Source organism: Neoarius graeffei, chromosome 6 (genome assembly GCF_027579695.1).
Source record: "Neoarius graeffei isolate fNeoGra1 chromosome 6, fNeoGra1.pri, whole genome shotgun sequence".
Taxonomy (NCBI): domain Eukaryota; kingdom Metazoa; phylum Chordata; class Actinopteri; order Siluriformes; family Ariidae; genus Neoarius; species Neoarius graeffei.
The window spans coordinates 61,085,800-61,105,345 of NC_083574.1; the positions used below are offsets into that span (position 1 = coordinate 61,085,800).

Consider the following 19,546-nt stretch of genomic DNA (forward strand, 5'->3'; position numbering starts at 1 on the left):
CTGACCGTGAGTAGAACTCGGGATCTCCCGATCGAGAGGCAGACACGCTAACCACTAGGCCACTCGCTGGTTTAACCCAAAGACAGCCAAAAATGCAGTAGTAGTGTGTGAAAAATTAATTACACCCTTAATGCTTCCATAGAAATTATGAAGGCAGTTAGCAGCCAGGTGTTGCTGATCAAATGAATTTGATTAATTGATCATCAGCAAGTGTGGCCACCTCTTAAAAAGCAGAAGTTTTGGCAGTTTGCTGGTCTGGAGCACTCAGGTGTATGTTAACACAATGCCAAGGAGGAAAGACATCAGCAATGATCTTAAAGAAGCTATTGTTGCTGCACATCAGTCTGGGAAGGGTCATAAGGCCATTTCCAAACAATTTGAAATCCATCATTCTACTGTGAGAAAGATTATTCATATGTGGAAAACATTCAAGACAGTTGCCGATCTTCCCAGGAGTGGATGTCCCAGCAAATTTACTCCAAGGTCAGACCGTGCAATGCTCGGAGAAATTGCAAAAAAAAAAAAACAAGAACTACACCTAGGACTCTACAGTTAACATGTTAAATGTTAAACTTCATGACAGTACAGTTAGAAAAAGACTGTGCAAGTACGGCTTGTTTGGAAGGGTTGCCAGAAGAAAGCCTCTTCTATCTAAAAAGAACATGGCAGCACGGCTTAGGTTTGCAAAGATGCATCTGAACAAGCCACAAGCCTTCTGGAACAGTGTCCTTTGGACAGATGAGACCAAAGTGGAAATGTTTGGCCATAATGCACAGCACCATTATTGATGAAACTGAACACAGCAAATCAGCACAAACGCCTCATACCAACCATCAAGCACGGTGGTGGAGGGGTGATGATTTGGGCTTGTTTTGCAGCCACAGGGCCTGGGCACCTTGCAGTCATTGAGTCAACCATTAACTCCTCTGTATACCAAAGTATTCTAGCAGCAAACGTGAGGCCATCTGTTCAACAGCTAAAGCTTGGCCACAATTGGGTCGTGCAACAGGACAATGATCCCAAGCACACCAGCAAATCTACAGCAAAATGGCTGAAAAAGAAAAAAATCAAGGTGTTGGAATGGCCAAGTCAAAGTCCAGACCTCAACCCAAATGAAATGCTGTGGCGGGACCTTAAGAGAGCTGTGCATAAACAAATGCCCTCAAACATGAATGAACTGAAGCAATGTTGTAAAGAAGAGTGGGACAAAATTCCTCCATAACGATGTGAGAGACTGATAAAATCGCACAGAAAACGATTGCTTCAAGTTATTGCTGCAAAAGGTGGTTCTACAAGCTATTGAATCATGGGGTGTACTTACTTTTTCACACATGGATTCTGCATTTTCACTTCATTTTTGTTAAATAAATAGTAACACGGCGGAATCTGTTGTGTGTTGCTTTACACCTGAGGTTAGATTTGCATAATTTTAGGACCTGGTAAGGATCAGATGATTTTTTTTTTTTTTTTTTTATGTCTTGATTGGTAAAACCATGTGTAGCGACCCCTGCTGTTGAGGCAGTAGCTTCCTGATGGGACTTTTGGTTTGTGGGCTGGGTTTGGTGATCAGGGGCACCTGGGCTCGGTGCCCTGAGATTATAAATACCCATGATTGATTTATTCTCACTCTCTCTCCTCTCTCCAGTAGATGTCCCATGAGGTGATGTGGCGGCCGTTTCTTTATTTTCAGTTTATGCATTTGACAACACGCATTCATTACATTTTACACACATGCACACCCTACACTACTGATAATGCTGATGTCCATATTCTATTTTGTAATGTTTGTTCTATTTTTCGTTGTTGTATGTGAAATCAATAAACGTGTTAAACCTTCTAAAATCGGTGCAACTCCGGTCTTGTCATGGCCCAAAGAGCTGAAAGAGGGTGTACTTTCTTTTTCACATGACTGTATGCTTAAATCTGATCATTGTATTGCTCATGTTAGTCAACAGGGTGACAAAAAATGGCACACGAGAGAAAATCCAATGAGCATGTCTTTTAAATAGTTGATACTTTAAGTCCATTTGCACTGTAGCCGGGAAAAATGTTTCTATATGAAAATCCATCCATCCGTTATCCGTAGCCGCTTATCCTGTGCAGGGTCGTGGGCAAGCTGGAGCCTATCCCAGCTGACTATGGGAGAGAGGCGGGGTACACCCTGGACAAGTCACCAGATCATAGAAACAAACAACCATTCACACCTACAGTCAATTTAGAGCCACCAATTAGCCTAACCTGCATGTCTTTGGACTGTAGGGGAAACCGGAGCACCCGGAGGAAACCCACGCGGACATGGGGAGAACATGCAAACTCCACACAGAAAGGCCCTCGCCGGCCACTGGGCTCAAACCCAGAACCTTCTTGCTGTGAGGTGTCAGCGCTAACCACTACACCACCGTGCCACCCCCTATATATGAAAATTCTACCTGAAAAACAACTTAAAATCTAGAGCGAAGTGTAAAAATAGGCCTAACCAATGCAGTGCAGATGGATTAAATAAAGTTTCAGCAACCACTATTCAAGCACAACATGAGACAAAATCATAATTATAATACATTATTATAACAAGTTTAAACAGCTGGTACATGTTACCTGTGTGCTGCTCTTTTTAATCCATCTTCTGAGGGATACACTGCCTCTCTTTTGCCTTGAGACGTCTTTGCACTAACCTCAGAAGGAAAGGTAAAGATTCACATTTTAAATCATGAAAGACAAGTTTTTCTCCCATTCAGATGTCTGACATGAACATGAACTGAATCCCTTGACCTGTGTCTGCATGATTTTACGCATGGTCATGCTCTCACGTGACTGGACGAATGAGCAGGTGTATGCGTTTCTATTAAAGTGGCCGGTGAGTGTTTTATACAGACCCCATAGCAAATCAGCGTGACAAATGGATTTTTTGTTTTGTTTTTCATAGAATTGTCCTGAGTGGCACACTAAAAATATCTCTGTCCATGGGGGGCTAAGGATCACTGGAGGAGTAGTACCTTTCCTAGTGGCCTAATGTAGGTGTCCTAGACTGGTCTCCCCATATCCAGCACATTGTGAAGCGTAAAATATGATCCCTCAAGAACTGATCACATTAGCCTCTCCAACTGTGAAGACCGACCATGTGTCCTACTCGTGGTGCCACTGTTACTATCACAAAACATGGCAGATCTAGGGGAGCATACCCCGATATAAAACATAAAGCACAATGGAAAAGCCTCAATGTAGTAAATCATACCGCATCGTCCGTCACGCGGGTCAACAAGGGACGCGTCCCTCAGTGACAGGCCAGGCTGGGGTCAAAAAATGTGCTACTGGCTGTGATAGCTTGTCACTATCCACCATAATATCAGGTACAAGAACTCATACGAAGAACTCATGGAAGTTCACTATGGGTTAAAGGATTAATATGAATGACCAGATACCTCATACGGAGTCAAAAATAGCAGCAGTCAGAACAAAGGGCTTGCTGTCTTTGTAGTGCACTGCAATGGAAATTTGCTTTTGGAAGACTTATTCATTAAAACCACCATATGCTAAATAGCATCAACTTCAGGAAGCCTTGCAAAAAATAGCGGAACAAGTATGCAAAGTGAAAAGGGTCAGTGAATAAAAGGACCGAGAAGGTGGAGCCAGTGTTGTTGTCAAGTCACTAAACCTCGAGTCAAGTCCGAGAACAAGACTCCAACCGCACTATTTGACGGCGGCTTTTTTAGCACCATTAACATTAGTTTGTTCTTGAACATGACGTATGAACAGGCGAATGCGCGTTCTCTTTATCAGGGAGTGCGAAGTATTCTGTCAGAGATGGTTGGGAGACGGATGTAAGTGCTGAAGGTGTGTTTATTAATACAAGTGAAAACATGTAAACAATCCAGAATGGCAGGCAAAATCGTAAAACGGTGAAACAGGCAGTAGGTCGAGCGAGACACAAACAGGCTATCGTAGACCAGAAACAGGAAATCGGGGATCAGGAAACCAAACAAGGAAATAAGGCTCGGTAATGTATCAACAATGCAACTCAATACTTCGCAAAGTAAGTGCGTTTTCACAGTTTTTATATCGGCGCGCTGATTGCGTCTTAATCGTGTGCAGGTGCAAGTCGTTTACGGCGCGAGAGTTCGTTTGGCGCGTGCGCTGTCCGGAGCGCACCCAAGCGTCTATCTGATGCACACGATAAGGCGCACAGGTGTGACACTCTTGCGTGAAATTAGTACAAAAATGAATGTAGATATAAATATCTTATGCCAGATTATTATGGCATGTTACAAAAAATAAAGAAAAAATCCAAGTCCTCATCTCCAATTTATGAGTCCGAGTCGTCAGTGCTCAAGTCAAGTCACGAGTCCTTAAAATTAGGGCACGAGTCGGACTCAAGTACTATAAGCCTGGGTGGAACAGTCCTCTCCATGTCATTAATGCTGGTATGTGCAATAAGACAAATATACAATGCAAAAGTATTCGGGACCCTTATTTTTAAACGCATATGTTTCTTAGATGTCCATTTCATGACCTCCATTTTGGCATATCGCTATAGTGATGTGGCCACTCTGACTGCGTCAGCCATCAAAGTGTCTCGGGAACATTACAGTAGTGGTTTCCCGTTGCCTTCTACTGGATTGTTATAGAGGTTTTCTCCTCTCAACCATTCACACTTACACCTACAGTTAATTTAGAGCCACCATTTAGCCTAACCTGCATGTCTTTGGACTGTCGGGGAAACCGGAGCACCCGGAGGAAACCCACACAGACACGGGGAGAACATGCAAACTCCACACAGAAAGGCCCCCGTCAGCCACTGGGCTCGAACCCAGAACCTTCTTGCTGTGAGGCGACAGTGCTAACCACTACACCACCGTGCAGCTGACTTCTGTATTTCCAAGCATTACATTTCCAACAAAAAGTACGTTACAGAAAAATATTTGCATGTCCGAGTGTCAGAAAATAATGTAGCCTTATGTAATGGATAATTTTTTTTTAAACAAACAAAAAAGAATGCTGGCTGTCAGGGATTACTGACTAAAACAGAAGTGCCACAAAGTCTCGAACACTGTATAAAAAAAAAAAAAGTTACGCCAACTTAAAAATTCAAGGCAACTTACTGCACAGGATTTTTGAGTTTATGTGACAACTAAGATTTTTAAGTTTTGAAGAAAGTTGTGCCAACTTATACTTTTGGTCTCAGATAACTTAGCCTTCATATTCACACGAACTTAATTTTTTTCAGTTTTACATGATAAGAATTCAACTTTAAGGCCACTAATCTTTCATCCAAGTAAAAACTAATTTGACAAACGAAATGTGCAAACAATTCAGTATACTGAATTGTTTGCACATTTCGTTTGTCAAATTAGCTTCAGGCTTAAAATAAGCGAATGTGTGACTTCAAAAAAGTACTGCCACTGCTGTTTTATAGCAGTTTTGCTACCATCATGTTAAAATAAACATGCTATTTGAACTGGATTGTTATTTGTTTTATTGTGGGATAAAAAGAAAATTGAACTCCAATTTTGAAGTTTTTACTTGGATGAAAGATTAGTGGCCTTAAAGTTGAATTCTGGCGGCACGGTGGTGTAGTGGTTAGCACTGTCGCCTCACAGCAAGAAGGTCCTGGGTTCGAGCCCCGGGGCCGGCGAGGGCCTTTCTGTGTGGAGTTTGCATGTTCTCCCCGTGTCCGCGTGGGTTTCCTCCGGGTGCTCCGGTTTCCCCCACAGTCCAAAGACATGCAGGTTAGGTTAACTGGTGACTCTAAATTGACCGTAGGTGTGAATGTGAGTGTGAATGGTTGTCTGTGTCTATGTGTCAGCCCTGTGATGACCTGGTGACTTGTCCAGGGTGTACCCCGCCTTTCGCCCGTAGTGAGCTGGGATAGGCTCCAGCTTGCCTGCGACCCTGTAGAAGGATAAAGCGGCTAGAGATAATGAGATGAGATGAGATGAAAGTTGAATTCTTATCATGTACCGTAAAACTGAAAAAATTAAGTTTGTGTGAATATGAAGACCAAAAGTATAAGTTGGCACAACTTTCTTCAAAACTTAAAAATCTTAGTTGTCACATAACCTCAAAAATCCTGTGCAGTAAGTTGCCTTGAATTTTTAAGTTGGCGTAACTTTTTTTTTTTTTTTATACAGTGAAGAACTTGTAGGTTTGCGAAAATGCCCAGTGCAACATAGCAGCCAGTTTCCTTCGAACCTTGCAGAAAGTGTACCTGAGACAACTGATGCAGTTTTGAAGGCATAGTTTTCATGCCAAATACTGACTTATATTATTTAGTTTATCACTGTTTACTGCTCTTCATAGTAGATTTTACTCATGTCGAAAACATTTGCCTGAATTGTTTTTGAAGGCATCGTTGCTTGACGGCATTTCTTTGTGTCTAAGACTTTTGCACAGTACCGTATATGAGCGCTGATCCTCACAGTGTGAAATGCCATGTGGTTGTGGGCGTCGAGCTTCTGTCATAGGAGCGAACTTCATACTGCAGTTCTCAGGTAGACATGAAAGAGCCTGTGCCCTTATGCAGCCCTATAGGACACAAACTCACCGATGAAACATTAATGATTTTAGTTTGGTCCAGTCACAGGTTCAGCTCCCTCTGTGGTTGTTGCAGTGCATAGCAGCACTCATGACTGTTGCTCAGTAGAAGGCTCTCGTTTGGGAGCTTTCATTTATTAAAAAAAAAAAAAGATTTTTCTCTGCATAAGCTCAAGGCCTCGGGCATGAAAAGAAGCTCCATCAGCCATTTCACACTCTGCCTGCTGCTCCTTCCCGCTCGCGTTTCCATTTTTTTTTTTTTTTTGTACCTAGGCAGGCGAAGTCTTCGGGGCAAAGACTAATGAGCTGCACTGGGGCTACTGTGGCACTGTGCAGCTGCAACTGTGGCAGCTTAGACACAGCCCCATGTCATATTACCATAACGGTGTTATTAAACAGTGATCACTCATTTATTAATGACCTGATGCAAACACACACTCCCAGAAGCAGTTATCGGTGATGTTCAGCTATGCTTTGCATGTACATGGCATTTCAGGGTGGAGCGCAGGTGGACGAGGTGTCATTTTGAGACGGCCGTGCTGGTGGAATGTTAGCACATGCCTGCCAAATTCTGCATCTGCCCCAAGAGTGCATGGCTTTTAAACCGAGAACGAGACCGACACATGGAGAAAGAGGAGAATGTGTGTGTGTGTGTGTGTGTGTGTGTGTGTGTGTGTGTGTGTGTGTACATTATTGTTGAATACTGTCCATGTTTTGATTTATATACAGTATGTTTGTTCAGCGTTACTGCTGATGGGAATGCTAGGCTTGCAAATTTCTTCCTGTTCAATTTTCCAACACCTTTCTCAGTGAGTGAGTGAGTGAGATACCAGACATGCAGCCAAAGAGATGGACTTTTTTTCAGGAATTGTAATTTGTTCCTCAGGTTGAATATTGATTTCGGATATAAACTTAACCAGAATATAAGAGGGGAAAATACTTTAGGCCTTCCAAGTACTTGTTATCCCCCAACGCGAAGTGCGCAGGGGGATATAGGAATGGAGTTCGTCCATTTTGATCTGGACAAGTTTTCTCAAAAACTACATAAACTACATCAACAAAACTTTGCATGCTCGTACTGCTGAAAAAAGCTGGGTAGCATTTTATGAAGGTGTCATAGCACTTACAGTGGTGCTTAAAAGTTTGTGTACCCTTTAGAATTTTCTATATTTCTGCATAAATATGACCTAAAACATCATGAGATTCTCACACAAGTCCTAAAAGTAGATAAAGAGAACCCAGTTAAACAAATGAGACAAAAATATTATACTTGGTCATTTATTTATTAAGGAAAACGATCGAATATTACATATCTCTGAGTGGCAAAAGTATGTGAACCTCAAGGATTAGCAGTTAATTTGAAGGTGAAATTAGAGTCAGGTGTTTTCAATCAATGGGATGACAGTCAGGTGTGAGTGGGCACCCTGTTTTATTTAAAGAACAGGGATCTATCAAAGTCTGATCTTCACAACACATGTTTGTGGAAGTGTATCATGGCACGAACAAAAGAGATTTCTGAGGACCTCAGAAAAAGCGTTGTTGATGCTCATCAGGATGGAAAAGGTTACAAAACCATCTCTAAAGAGTTTGGACTCCACCAATCCACAGTCAGACAGATTGTGTACAAATGGAGGAAATTCAAGACCATCATTACTCTCCCCAGGAGTGGTCGACCAACAAAGATCACTCCAAGAGCAAGGCGTGTAATAGTCAGCGAGGTCACAAAGGACCCCAGGGTAACTTCTAAGCAACTGAAGGCCTCTCTCACATTGGCTAATGTTCATGTTCATGAGTCCACCATCAGGAGAACACTGAACAACAATGGTGTGCATGGCAGGGTTGCAAGGAGAAAGCCACTGTTCTCCAAAAAGAACATTGCTGCTCGTCTGCAGTTTGCTATAGATCACGTGGACAAGCCAGAAGGCTATTGGGAAAACGTCCAGCATAAGAACCTTATCCCATCTGTGAAACATGGTGGTGGTATCACCATGGTTTGGGCCTGTTTTGCTGCATCTGGGCTAGGATGGCTTGTCACCATTGATGGAACAATGAATTCTGAATTATACCAGTGAATTCTAAAGGTAAATGTCAGGACATCTGTCCATGAACTGAATCTCAAGAGAAGGTGGGTCATGCAGCAAGACAACGACCCTAAGCACACAAGTCGTTCTACCAAAGAATGGTTAAAGAAGAATAAAGTTAATGTTTTGGAATGGCCAAGTCAAAGTCCTGACCTTAATCCAATCGAAATGTTGTGGAAGGACCTGAAGCGAGCAGTTCATGTGAGAAAACCCACCAACATCCCAGAGTTGAAGCTGTTCTGTATGGAGGAATGGGCTAAAATTCCTCCAAGCCGGTGTGCAGGACTGATCAACAGTTACCGGAAACATTTAGTTGCAGTTATTGCTGCACAAGGGGGTCACACCAGATACGGAAAGCAAAGGTTCACATACTTTTGCCACTCACAGATATGTAATATTGGATCATTTTCCTCAATAAATAAATGACCAAGTATAATATTTTTGTCTCATTTGTTTAACTGGGTTCTCTTTATCTACTTTTAGGACTTGTGTGAAAATCTGATAATGTGTTAAGTCATATTTATGCAGAAAAATAGAAAATTCTAAAGGGTTCACAAACTTTCAAGCACCACTGTTTGACATAATAAGTCAGTATTAAAGCAATGGGCTTATAAGAGCATAAATGTTAAGAGGTCTTCATAAAATGCTCGTGGCGGGGGATAGTGATGACCATGTCTTGTTAAAAATGTCAGGTCATACGATTTGAAATATTTTCTTTGCTTACCTAACCCGCAATTTTTCTTTGGGGCATTTCAAGTTTTTAACTTTCTATATTTAAAATATCAGTTCAATTCTATACCGCGATTATATTTTCATATTTTTTCTTCATATATTATTTACTTTATTGAACACAAAGAGCTAGAGTTCATGAAAAATTTGTGACTCGTATTTTTGCTTTTTGTTCGATTTCATACAAATTGAGTCAGACGAAAAGGTATGAACAGAAACTCCAGCCTTAATCGTTGCCTCATAACTTTTTAATCACATTATATTTGGTTCATTTTCTGAATTGCAAATGTGAAATCAGGTTAAAAGAAAACATCCTGATGTTTCAGACTCATTTCATTTCAAATCCTGTATTTTTATAATGAATGTTTAAAAAGCCTGTTTTAATCACAGTCGCATTTTCAGTGGCATCGCCTATATTCATTCATTCATTCATTATCTCTAGCCGCTTTATCCTTCTACAGGGTCGCGGGCGAGCTGGAGCCTATCCCAGCTGACTACGGGCGAAAGGCGGGGTACACCCTGGACAAGTCGCCAGGTCATCACAGGGCTGACACATAGACACAGACAACCATTCACACTCATATTCACACCTACGGTCAATTTAGAGTCACCAGTTAACCTAACCTGCATGTCTTTGGACTGTGGGGGAAACCGGAGCACCCGGAGGAAACCCACGCGGACACGGGGAGAACATGCAAACTCCGCACAGAAAGGCCCTCGCCGGCCACGGGGCTCGACCCCAGGACCTTCTTGCTGTGAGGCGACAGCGCTAACCACTACACCACCGTGCCGCCGGCATCGCCTATAGATATAGTTAATGTTACATACTGTATATAGTTTCTAATGTTGGCTCATGTGAACGTGCAATGATAGATTTTATTTCACCTTAATGATCTCAAAACATTCTCGACTTTATCTTTGCCGACAGTGGGGGCTCCGTAAATGTCGAGAGCACATGAGATTGTGGGAAGGGGGCACAAGCTGCTAGGAAGTGTGGGTTAATGTTGGAGAGTTTAAAACAACTACACAGATCATTCCAGATGTATATGTGGCTCATTTCCTGATTTATTGGGGAGAAAAAGCTCTTTTGGTGTATTTTTCAGTGATAACCCATACTAGCGTACTCCAAGGTTGGAAGTCGAACTCGCTTGATATTGGAGCAGTGTAATATCATGTAGGGATAATATTGTCGTATCGTATGATGCTTCCTATAACTCTTGTTCTAACACTGTGTATTTTGATCCTGACGTCCTTCTCTTACTATAAAATGAGTCACTTTATTTTGTAAATACTGCAGAAATGAGTGATTAATTCATATATTATTCCTGATTTCGGGCGGCACGGTGGTGTAGTGGTTAGCGCTGTCGCCTCACAGCAAGAAGGTCCGGGTTCAAGCCCCGTGGCCGGCGAGGGCCTTTCTGTGCGGAGTTTGCATGTTCTCCCCGTGTCCGCGTGGGTTTCCTCTGGGTGCTCCGGTTTCCCCCACAGTCCAAAGACATGCAGGTTAGGTTAACTGGTGACTCTAAATTGACCGTAGGTGTGAATGTGAGTGTGAATGGTTGTCTGTGTGTCAGCCCTGCGATGACCTGGCGACTTGTCCAGGGTGTACCCCGCCTTTCACCTGTAGTCAGTTGGGATAGGCTCCAGCTTGCCTGCGCCCCTGTAGAACAGGATAAAGCGGCTAGAGATAATGAGATGAGAATGAGATGAGATTCCTGATTTCATGTTGCTACAATTTTGAACTTCAGCACTGTTGCATTTGTCAGCTCTGGGGGGTGGAAGAAGATATTAGCCTCCAAGCATAACTGCGTCATCACTTGTTTACCGCAGTGCATTGTGGGGGATTGCCGGGGTCAGTAGTTGAGCAATATGACGGATGTCAGATTAATTTTACGTGAGGAGCGATTTTGCCGTGCTCTGTCGTGGAAGACAATGAAATTGGTCATTTAAAGAGGTGGATAACATGTCGAAGGTTTACAGCAGGAAAATCGGAAATCAAAAAAAGCTTGGTGAGAAGGTAAGAGTCTAGACCAAGTCTACCATACTGTACTACAACAACATCAAATCTCAGAATGTCTTATTTCTGAGGACGTATATTGGATTGCGAAGCAATCTTAGACACGAGTCTAAATTTGTTTCTTTTAATCTTCAGTTATTCCTTACCATTTTCTAAGAAGCGTTGTCTTAATGAAATCTTAGCCTTGTACTTAATCTTGATCCAGCTCAATGAAAGTTACAGGGAAACTATTATGAAAAATCAACTGTTGACTTAAGTCTACGATTGCTTATGATCCCGGGCCCAGATGAACAACATCAAAACATTTATAAATGAGTGATTTAGTTAAATAAAACTTGATATCAGGAAATATTGCAAAAAAAAAAAAACTTTGGAAACCCGCTGATCTGCCGTGTCCTGTTTAGTATAAATGCATTTTCTTCAATAAACGCCACTAGTGAGGTACACTGACCATTATACATACCCTTCGTGGTTTGGGAGTTTTACCAGTTCGACAGACTCATTCGGCCGTCGAGTGCTTTGGTACGTTGAGAGGCAAAGGCCGAAGAACGCTTCTTTGTTTTACAGGCTTTGGACTATCACTAGTTTCAGACGATGAACAGTGTCAATTGTTATAATATTCTATAACCGAAGGTCGTTCCGCAGACCATGGAAATATTGCTCGGTCACAGTTTAAGTACGTCTTTTTCCCACCAGAGGAATGTAAGCTACAAACACTTGTCCATTTTGATTCAGTTCGAAGGTTTTCATTGCGGATTAAACTTATCCATTTCTTTCTTCTCTTCTCCTCGACTGGCAGCTGATAAATTCGGTGTTCTCTTTGTTGTGGAGACACAGTAAGGCACATCGCGATTCACTTTAGGCATGGTTAAAACCGGTTACACAGAACAATGCAGTGTTTAACAAAGGCGAAAGTAAACAATACGGCGGAGCTGACCCCAGGTATCGCCCATAATGCACTGCGGTAAACAAGAGATGACGTAGTTATGAGTTACGGGTAAGGGTCATTGGTGTCTTGTGAATTTTACATACCCAATGCTTTGGGGGGTTTGTTTTGTTTTGTTTTCCCCCCATTGTGGAATATAACCTTTTATCTCTGCATCTGACTGTCGGCTGGTGCAGAGTTTTTGGTGTGTTTTCAGGCTAAACCACTATATCAATTTTGTACTAGTCCTAGAAGTCAGATTGGCCCATTTCGGGGGTCTACAGTAACTTACTACTGGACACTGTCGCAAACGCTGTATTAGAAAGTGATCTGTTTTATAGCGTGCATGGATAAGAGAGATTGAGGCATCAACAAATGACTGCTGTGCATGAGATTTTGAAGTTGTATAAGGTTACGTCTCTCAAAATTGACTTCATGGTGTCTTTTCGAGTCAATCATGATGAGTGCTGTAATTAGTGCCGTGTTATTATTTTTGTTCAATTTCTCAGACCTCCCTTTCTCCCTGTTTGTCTGTTTATCCACAGTTACCTAGATAGTTTAGATAGGATTGGTGCTGCAGACTACCAGCCCACAGAGCAGGACATTCTGAGAACTCGAGTGAAGACCACTGGAATCGTTGAGACCCACTTCACCTTCAAGAACCTGCACTTCAGGTGTGTTACTACTACTATTACTACTACTGTCTGTCTTGGTTGCTAGTACGTTACTACTGCTGTCTGTCCTGATTCCCCGTTGGTGGAATGGCCTTCCCATTGAGGTCAGAACTGCCGACTCCCTGACCACCTTCAAGTGTAGACTGAAGACTCACCTCTCCTCTTCTTCCCTGCCCACTGCATTTCGGTCTTGACCAACCCAGGCTGTGTACAGTGTAGCCTGGGGTTAGCCGTTTTGAGTTCTGTATTTAGTTATACTTTATATGGTTGGTTTATTTCCTTGGCTGTTTGAGTATTGGTATTTCAATAGAATATTACACTCAGTATTGCTGTCACTTGTTCAGTTGGCACTAGCACTTTCTTGTCTAGAAGTTCAGCACTTCATGTACCTGCCTTTTGCACTCGTCGTACGTCTCTCTGGATAAGAGCGTCTACTAAATGCCATGTAATGTAATAATGTAATATAACGTGTTGCTCCTGCTGTCTCTTAAAGCCTTGTATTATCTAGACTCCATTACAGAATACCCTAAAATACAGCTTAACAGTTTAGCTTATTAAATGTGGACACTGTCCTATTTGCACACTCTAAGCTCCTTTAACCCCTGGTGCATAAGCCTAAGTTTATATAATGCCATTTTTCTGGGGGTTTTTTTCTTCAAGGGAAAACAATAATACAAACATGTGACAGTAGCAACCTGGAAAACTGCAAGCTTTTGTGTAGTACATCTTGTTAAACTTAAACTGATTCACTCCTGGGTTTCATTATATAGTTCATTATAAACCTCAAAACAGACCCAAATCAGTGGTATTGTACAGCACTGCAAAGCCAACCGGTTCTGTTAAGAAAATCACTGCATCGGACCGACAAAGCATAAAGAGGAGACTCAGTTTCTTTCATCTTTATTACCATGGGGCAGAAAGCTTCAATAATAGCACAGGCTGTTACAAGTCACCTGTACTGCAGATCACATGCCACATTAATGGAGAACTGAAGGCAAATTTTTTATCATCAAAATTCTATTTCTCATTTTATTAAATATCGGAATGCATTTTTGATTGCTATTTTGTCACTGCTATAGCAAGTTATGAGTGTTTGAAATACGCTATGTAATATATCAGTCCATATGTCAACACAATGGCCGTAAACGAGATTCGCTGAGACCTGTGCGAGACATCGTAGGACAGAAGTCAAACTTACAGCGGAAATCAAAGTGACCGACATCTGCCAACATTGTCAAAAGACGCACGCGCCCTCCTTCGAATGCTGACGTAATCAAGCCGGAAGTTTTGTTTGTTTTGAGAGCAATCAGGAAAGTTTGAAAAAAGTAGGCAGTAATCGTCATTTAAACTAGCCTAGTAAACTAGACCCAACCGCCTAGCGGCCAAAAATATTTTTTGCCTAGCGAATGGCTCTAGCCTCGCACCATATAAACAAAAACACCCCGGGCATCAAATCGTGCCCGCCAATCACAACGCAAGGTTTTTGTTTGGATTCTTTGGGCGGGCTTTTGCAGGAGTGACGACAAAGCTGCGCGACGCTGGAGAAAGCGCAACAGTAAAGATGGCTACGGCTAGTGAACAGCGCGCGTTTGACTCCACTTTGGAATCAGTTTTAGAAGAATTAGACTTGGAGTTTTCGTTGAAACATGAACAGGAAGAGGCTCTCCGCTCATTCCTTTTCAAGAAGGACGTTTTCGCTGTTTTGCCGACCGGCTATGGCAAAAGTCTGATCTACCAGCTGGCTCCGCTCGTAGCCAAAAGGATGGGGCTAGCTTGTGCAGTACGAAGAATTAATAAACAGCTTTGAAACATTACTTTTTGATTGTTTCTTATTTTCCCATTATTTTAAATTTAAGGGAAATTATTTCACCAAACACCACTAAATAAAAACTCTCAAAAACAGTTTAAGCAAACCCTTGAAAAACACTTGAAAAAAATGTGTATGTGGTACAGACTCCAAACTTGTGGTCATTATCTCCAAACTTCTTAATATCTAGAACCTGTTTATTAATTAATACGCATTTTGAAAAATTACTTAATTTCAAGGTCTCCTCCACTGCTTTCTGTCGCTCTGACTACGTCACAGTCACTGTTGCGCTGATTGGTCAGAGCGTTGGCCTATACGCACAGAGACAGTTTGAAAGACAGCGGTTTGTTCCTCCTACCCGCTTCGGAAATGTCTACGGATCGAGGCCAGACTAAATATTCACATTTAGTCTGGCTTGCCAGGCTACATTTAAACTCGTTTTGCAATATTTCGTTTGGAAAAGAGTTTTCAAAATGGCAACACCGACACCTGGCTGACACTTCACGTTTCGAAGTCTCGCACAAGTCTCGTGAAGATCGCGCGGATAAGCGACGCCTGCCGTGGACCAAACAAACTAAATTCAACATGGCTACAAACGAATAGGCCGATAAGTATAATATTTAATTGCAATTAGTTGCCAATATGAGTCACGATATAAGGTTACTAAAACTGAAAACGTAATTGAATAACACGTTAATTAAGAAATAAAGCAAGTTTAAAAATGACTTCAGTTCTCCTTTAACAACAGACAGAAATGCCACAGCTCATTTGCTCTTGGGGAAAATTTAAATCAGGGATGTAAATTATATATGTAGTCAACTTGCCCCCAATTTAGAAGAATGAACCATAACACTAACATGCAATGATTTAATACTTTCTTGACAAGAATGAGAGCACTGAGCCTCTACCAAAGGAGAAACTAGTAGTTGATCGTGGACACGCATCCATGTGGAACATTTCAAACTCTCGAAGGTGACTGACTCAATTCAGTGAATATTTGAATGTATTTTTAACCCCTGCTGGCCAAAAAGCCCAAAGAGGGATGATGTCGTGGCGATGTCTGTCTGTCCGTCCGTCCCAGGAAGGGTACTCACCTTCTGAAACCAACTACTCTCACAAGTTTTGGACGAATTTCTCGAAGCTTGGCCGAAGGCCTTATATGTCAGTCATACGCATATTGCGATTTAATTTTGTTTGTGAAAATTTTACCAGAGTTTTGACCCTCGATTAAATAACTTGTACTTTGACAATTTCATGAGGGTGTACGTTCTTCTGAAATCAACTCCTCTCACAATTTGTGGAGGAATTTCACCAAACTTGGCAAAAGGTTTGTTATATGACAGTTATACACATATTGAAATTTCATTTAATTTGGGCAAATTTTTACCAGAGTTATGCCCTTGATTATGAACAAACTTGTACTTTGGCAGTTTCATCAAGGTGTGCTTGCTTTCTGAAATCACCTTCCCTCAATTTTTATCCCCCGCTGGCCAAAAGGCCCGAAGGGGGATTATGTCGTGGTGACCGGTGATGTCCATCCGTCCCGGGAAGGGTACTCACCTTCTGAAATCAACTCCTCTCACAATTTTTGCAGGAATTTCACAAAACTTGACAGGATTCTTTCTTATATGTCGGTGATATGCATATTGCAATTTAGTTCAATTCAGTCACATTTTACCAGAGTTATGGCCTAGTTGCCAGTGGGGGATATTGTGCTCTCAGAGCTCTCTTGTTTTGGGTATGTTATGTTAGAAGATCCATCTGTGGCCAAGTTTTAACCTCCTGGCAAAGGCAACTAGTATTTTGTCAAAAAGATCATGACAATGGCTACATTTTCAAAGGGCTACCTACTACATAATGCCCCAAATCACTATGAAGTGTGCTCATGCATTATTAAAAAAAACCTGATACCAAGAAAATTCAAATATGTGCAGTAGGACATGGTTAGAAAGACAGGATATGATCAAATGTGTTCTTAAGGCTATGTTATTGTAAGTTTTGAAAGAGAACTTGATTACAAATTCTAAACTCTGTTGTTAAGAAAGGTAAGTGTGGTTTCCTCAGTTATTCAAGTGGAAAATGCAAGTCAGTCTGTGCAGTAATGCAGGTTTCATTTTCGTTTAGCTTTGTGGGGACACACTGTTAACATCTAATCCAACCTATGACGCATAGAACATATTGCCAAAGAAACCGGATGTTTTGCTTCAGAGAAACTTTCTACACAAGCACTGCAAGGGTTTGTGTGCTCTGTACTTTTGCAGTCAGAAGTTTACATACACAGACATGAATGTCATCGTAATATTGGCCTTTCGATAATTTCTTGAACTGTTCTTTTTTTTTTAAGTGGCAGAATGACTGTACACCATCTTTTAATTAAAAAGAATTTTGTGCACAGGTTTTAATTTATTTTGAGTTTTCTGAAATCATCACGGAGTCAAAAGTGTACATACAGCACATTTAATATTTGGTTATATAACTCACCTTGATAGTTTCACCTTAACCATAGGCTTTTGGTAGTCTTCAAGTTTCGGGCAGGATTCTGGTTGGATATTGGACTATTCATCCTTGCAGAATTGGTCAAGTTCAATTAAATTTGTGTGTTTCCTGGCAAGGATCTGACTTTGAAGCATATATTTTCGATAGGATTGAGGTCAGGACTTAGCTTAATGTTAGCCCACTTTATCCATTCCACAGCCAGATTTGATGTATGTTTGGGGTCATTGTCCTGTTGGAACACCCAATTGTGCCCACATTTCTGATGGTTTGAGGTTATGTTGAAAAATTCTGAGGTATTCATTCTTCATTATCCCATCTTCTTTGTGCAATGCTGTAGTTCTACTAGCAGCAAAACAGCCCCAGAGCATGATGCTACCACCATCATCATTCTTCCTCTATACCTCTGGTCATTGGAGCCAAACAACTCAATCTTTCTCATCTGACCATAAAACTTTCCTCCGGAAGGCCTTTTTTTTCCTTTGTCTCTGTGGTCAGCTGCAAACTTTAGTTGAACTTGAATGTGTCTGTTTTGGAGCAGGGGCTTCTTTATTGGATGGCAGCCTCTCTGTCCATGGCTATATAAAATTCAGTTGACTGTAGACAGTGACACTGGTGTTCCAGCAGCTTCTGGTTCATGGCAGGCCTGTGCTTTGGCCATCCAAACCAATTTCTTCTCAGCTCAGGGTGACAGTTTGGGTCTGCTTCCAGACCATGGCAGAGTGGCTACACCTCCCAATAACTTGTATTTACGTACAGTTGCTTGAACTGATAATCTCAGAATCTGCAGTTGTTTAGAAGTGGCTCCAAAAGACATTCCTGAGGTTGTGAAAATCTGCAATCCTCTTTCTCAGATCTGCATTGAGCTCCTTGGACTTTCCCACTGGACTGTGTGTTGGTTAATCCAATGAGTGCTGTCAAATGTTTTTTTGTTGGCACAGAGATGCTACCAGCTGTAATCAGTCATGATCACTAACAGGAAGTTAAGAGGCCTTGGCAAGTTAGAAGACATTTTGGAACTTTCAGCACCACTGAATTAATAATCTGTGTAGGCGTATGCATATTTTTCAAGAAGACGAAGCCTGTACATATAAATTTGACCCTGTATTGATTTCAGAAAAACCAAAATAAGTTAGGTTTTTATGTTGTACAGTCATTCTGCCACAGAAGCAGACCAGCTAAAAGAAATTATTGACAGTTCAATTTTGTCATGACCTTCATGTCCATGTTTGTAAACTTCTGGCTGCAGCTGTATATGAAAGATCAGTCTTGTTACCATTAACAATAAGAGCTCAGCCTTACGGCAGTATTGTTAACGATTACATTAAACCTTATTAACTCTTGTTACCCTTTACATAAAACGGCCCACTAACCTCAACAGTGAGTATGTACTTATCATTGCATACACATCACTGTGTTAGAGCCTTGTAGGCATTTAATATAGTATTATATACGACATAAAAATGTTTATCACTTCCTAAACTTTCAGCATTATGCAGTATCAGCTATTATAATTGAAAGGTTTCTTCATATTGTCATCTATTTCATTGACCTTTTAAATTTTCTTAAATATTTTATTAATTCCAGCACATGTTTAATCATTGATATTTTATTTACGATACTCCTCACTCCTTACAGGATAATGAGATGGGCTTGTTTTATTTAGCCAGGGACTATCTGATGCATCATTGGCTAATCAATGTGCACATCAAGAAGCATGTGGTTCTATTATTAGGAATCTAAGAACATGCCACTCGCTTTTAGTAATCACTTTATCCCAGTCTGGGTTCTGTTGGAGCCTATCTTGGAAATGTTGGGAGTGAGGTGGGAATACACCCTGGATGCGACACTAGTCCATCACAGGGCACCATGCACGCACACACATATGCACACATTCTTACCTAGGGGCAGTTTTTCTTGGTGAGTCTTCCACCTACTGCCATTGGAAACCCACATGCAAAGAAACTTGAGCTCAGGATCAAATCAGGGCCCCTGGAGCTGTGAAACAATGCTCCTCACTGTACCAGTACACCACCCACTGTAGGATTACTAAGAAGTGATCAAAAATGCATTATAATACTTCATATATTACATTACAGGCATTTAGCAGACACTCTTCAAGGGCAAATACAGCCCCAATTACATGCCATATAACGGCGCCCAAATTACGGGCTTGTCAAAAGGCCCAAAATAGAACATACGAAAATCGCCCAAATTAGAAGAAAAAATCCTGTTTCATAAGGGTGGAGAACCCAAAATATTTTTAAATTATTGTTAAATGTCTTTTTTTTG

At 41.4% G+C, this 19,546-nt stretch overlaps 1 protein-coding gene across 2 annotated transcripts in view; it reads left to right on the top strand.

Moving 5' to 3' along the window:
• The window catches only part of gnao1a (guanine nucleotide binding protein (G protein), alpha activating activity polypeptide O, a), a 189,594-nt gene that overhangs the window by 141,395 nt on the left and 28,653 nt on the right, over window positions 1–19,546 (top strand). For both annotated transcript variants that reach the window (XM_060923965.1, XM_060923964.1), the window contains exon 5: window positions 12,826–12,954. In XM_060923965.1, coding sequence (XP_060779948.1) covers window positions 12,826–12,954 — 129 coding nt within the window. The remainder of the gene's footprint in view (window positions 1–12,825; window positions 12,955–19,546) is intronic.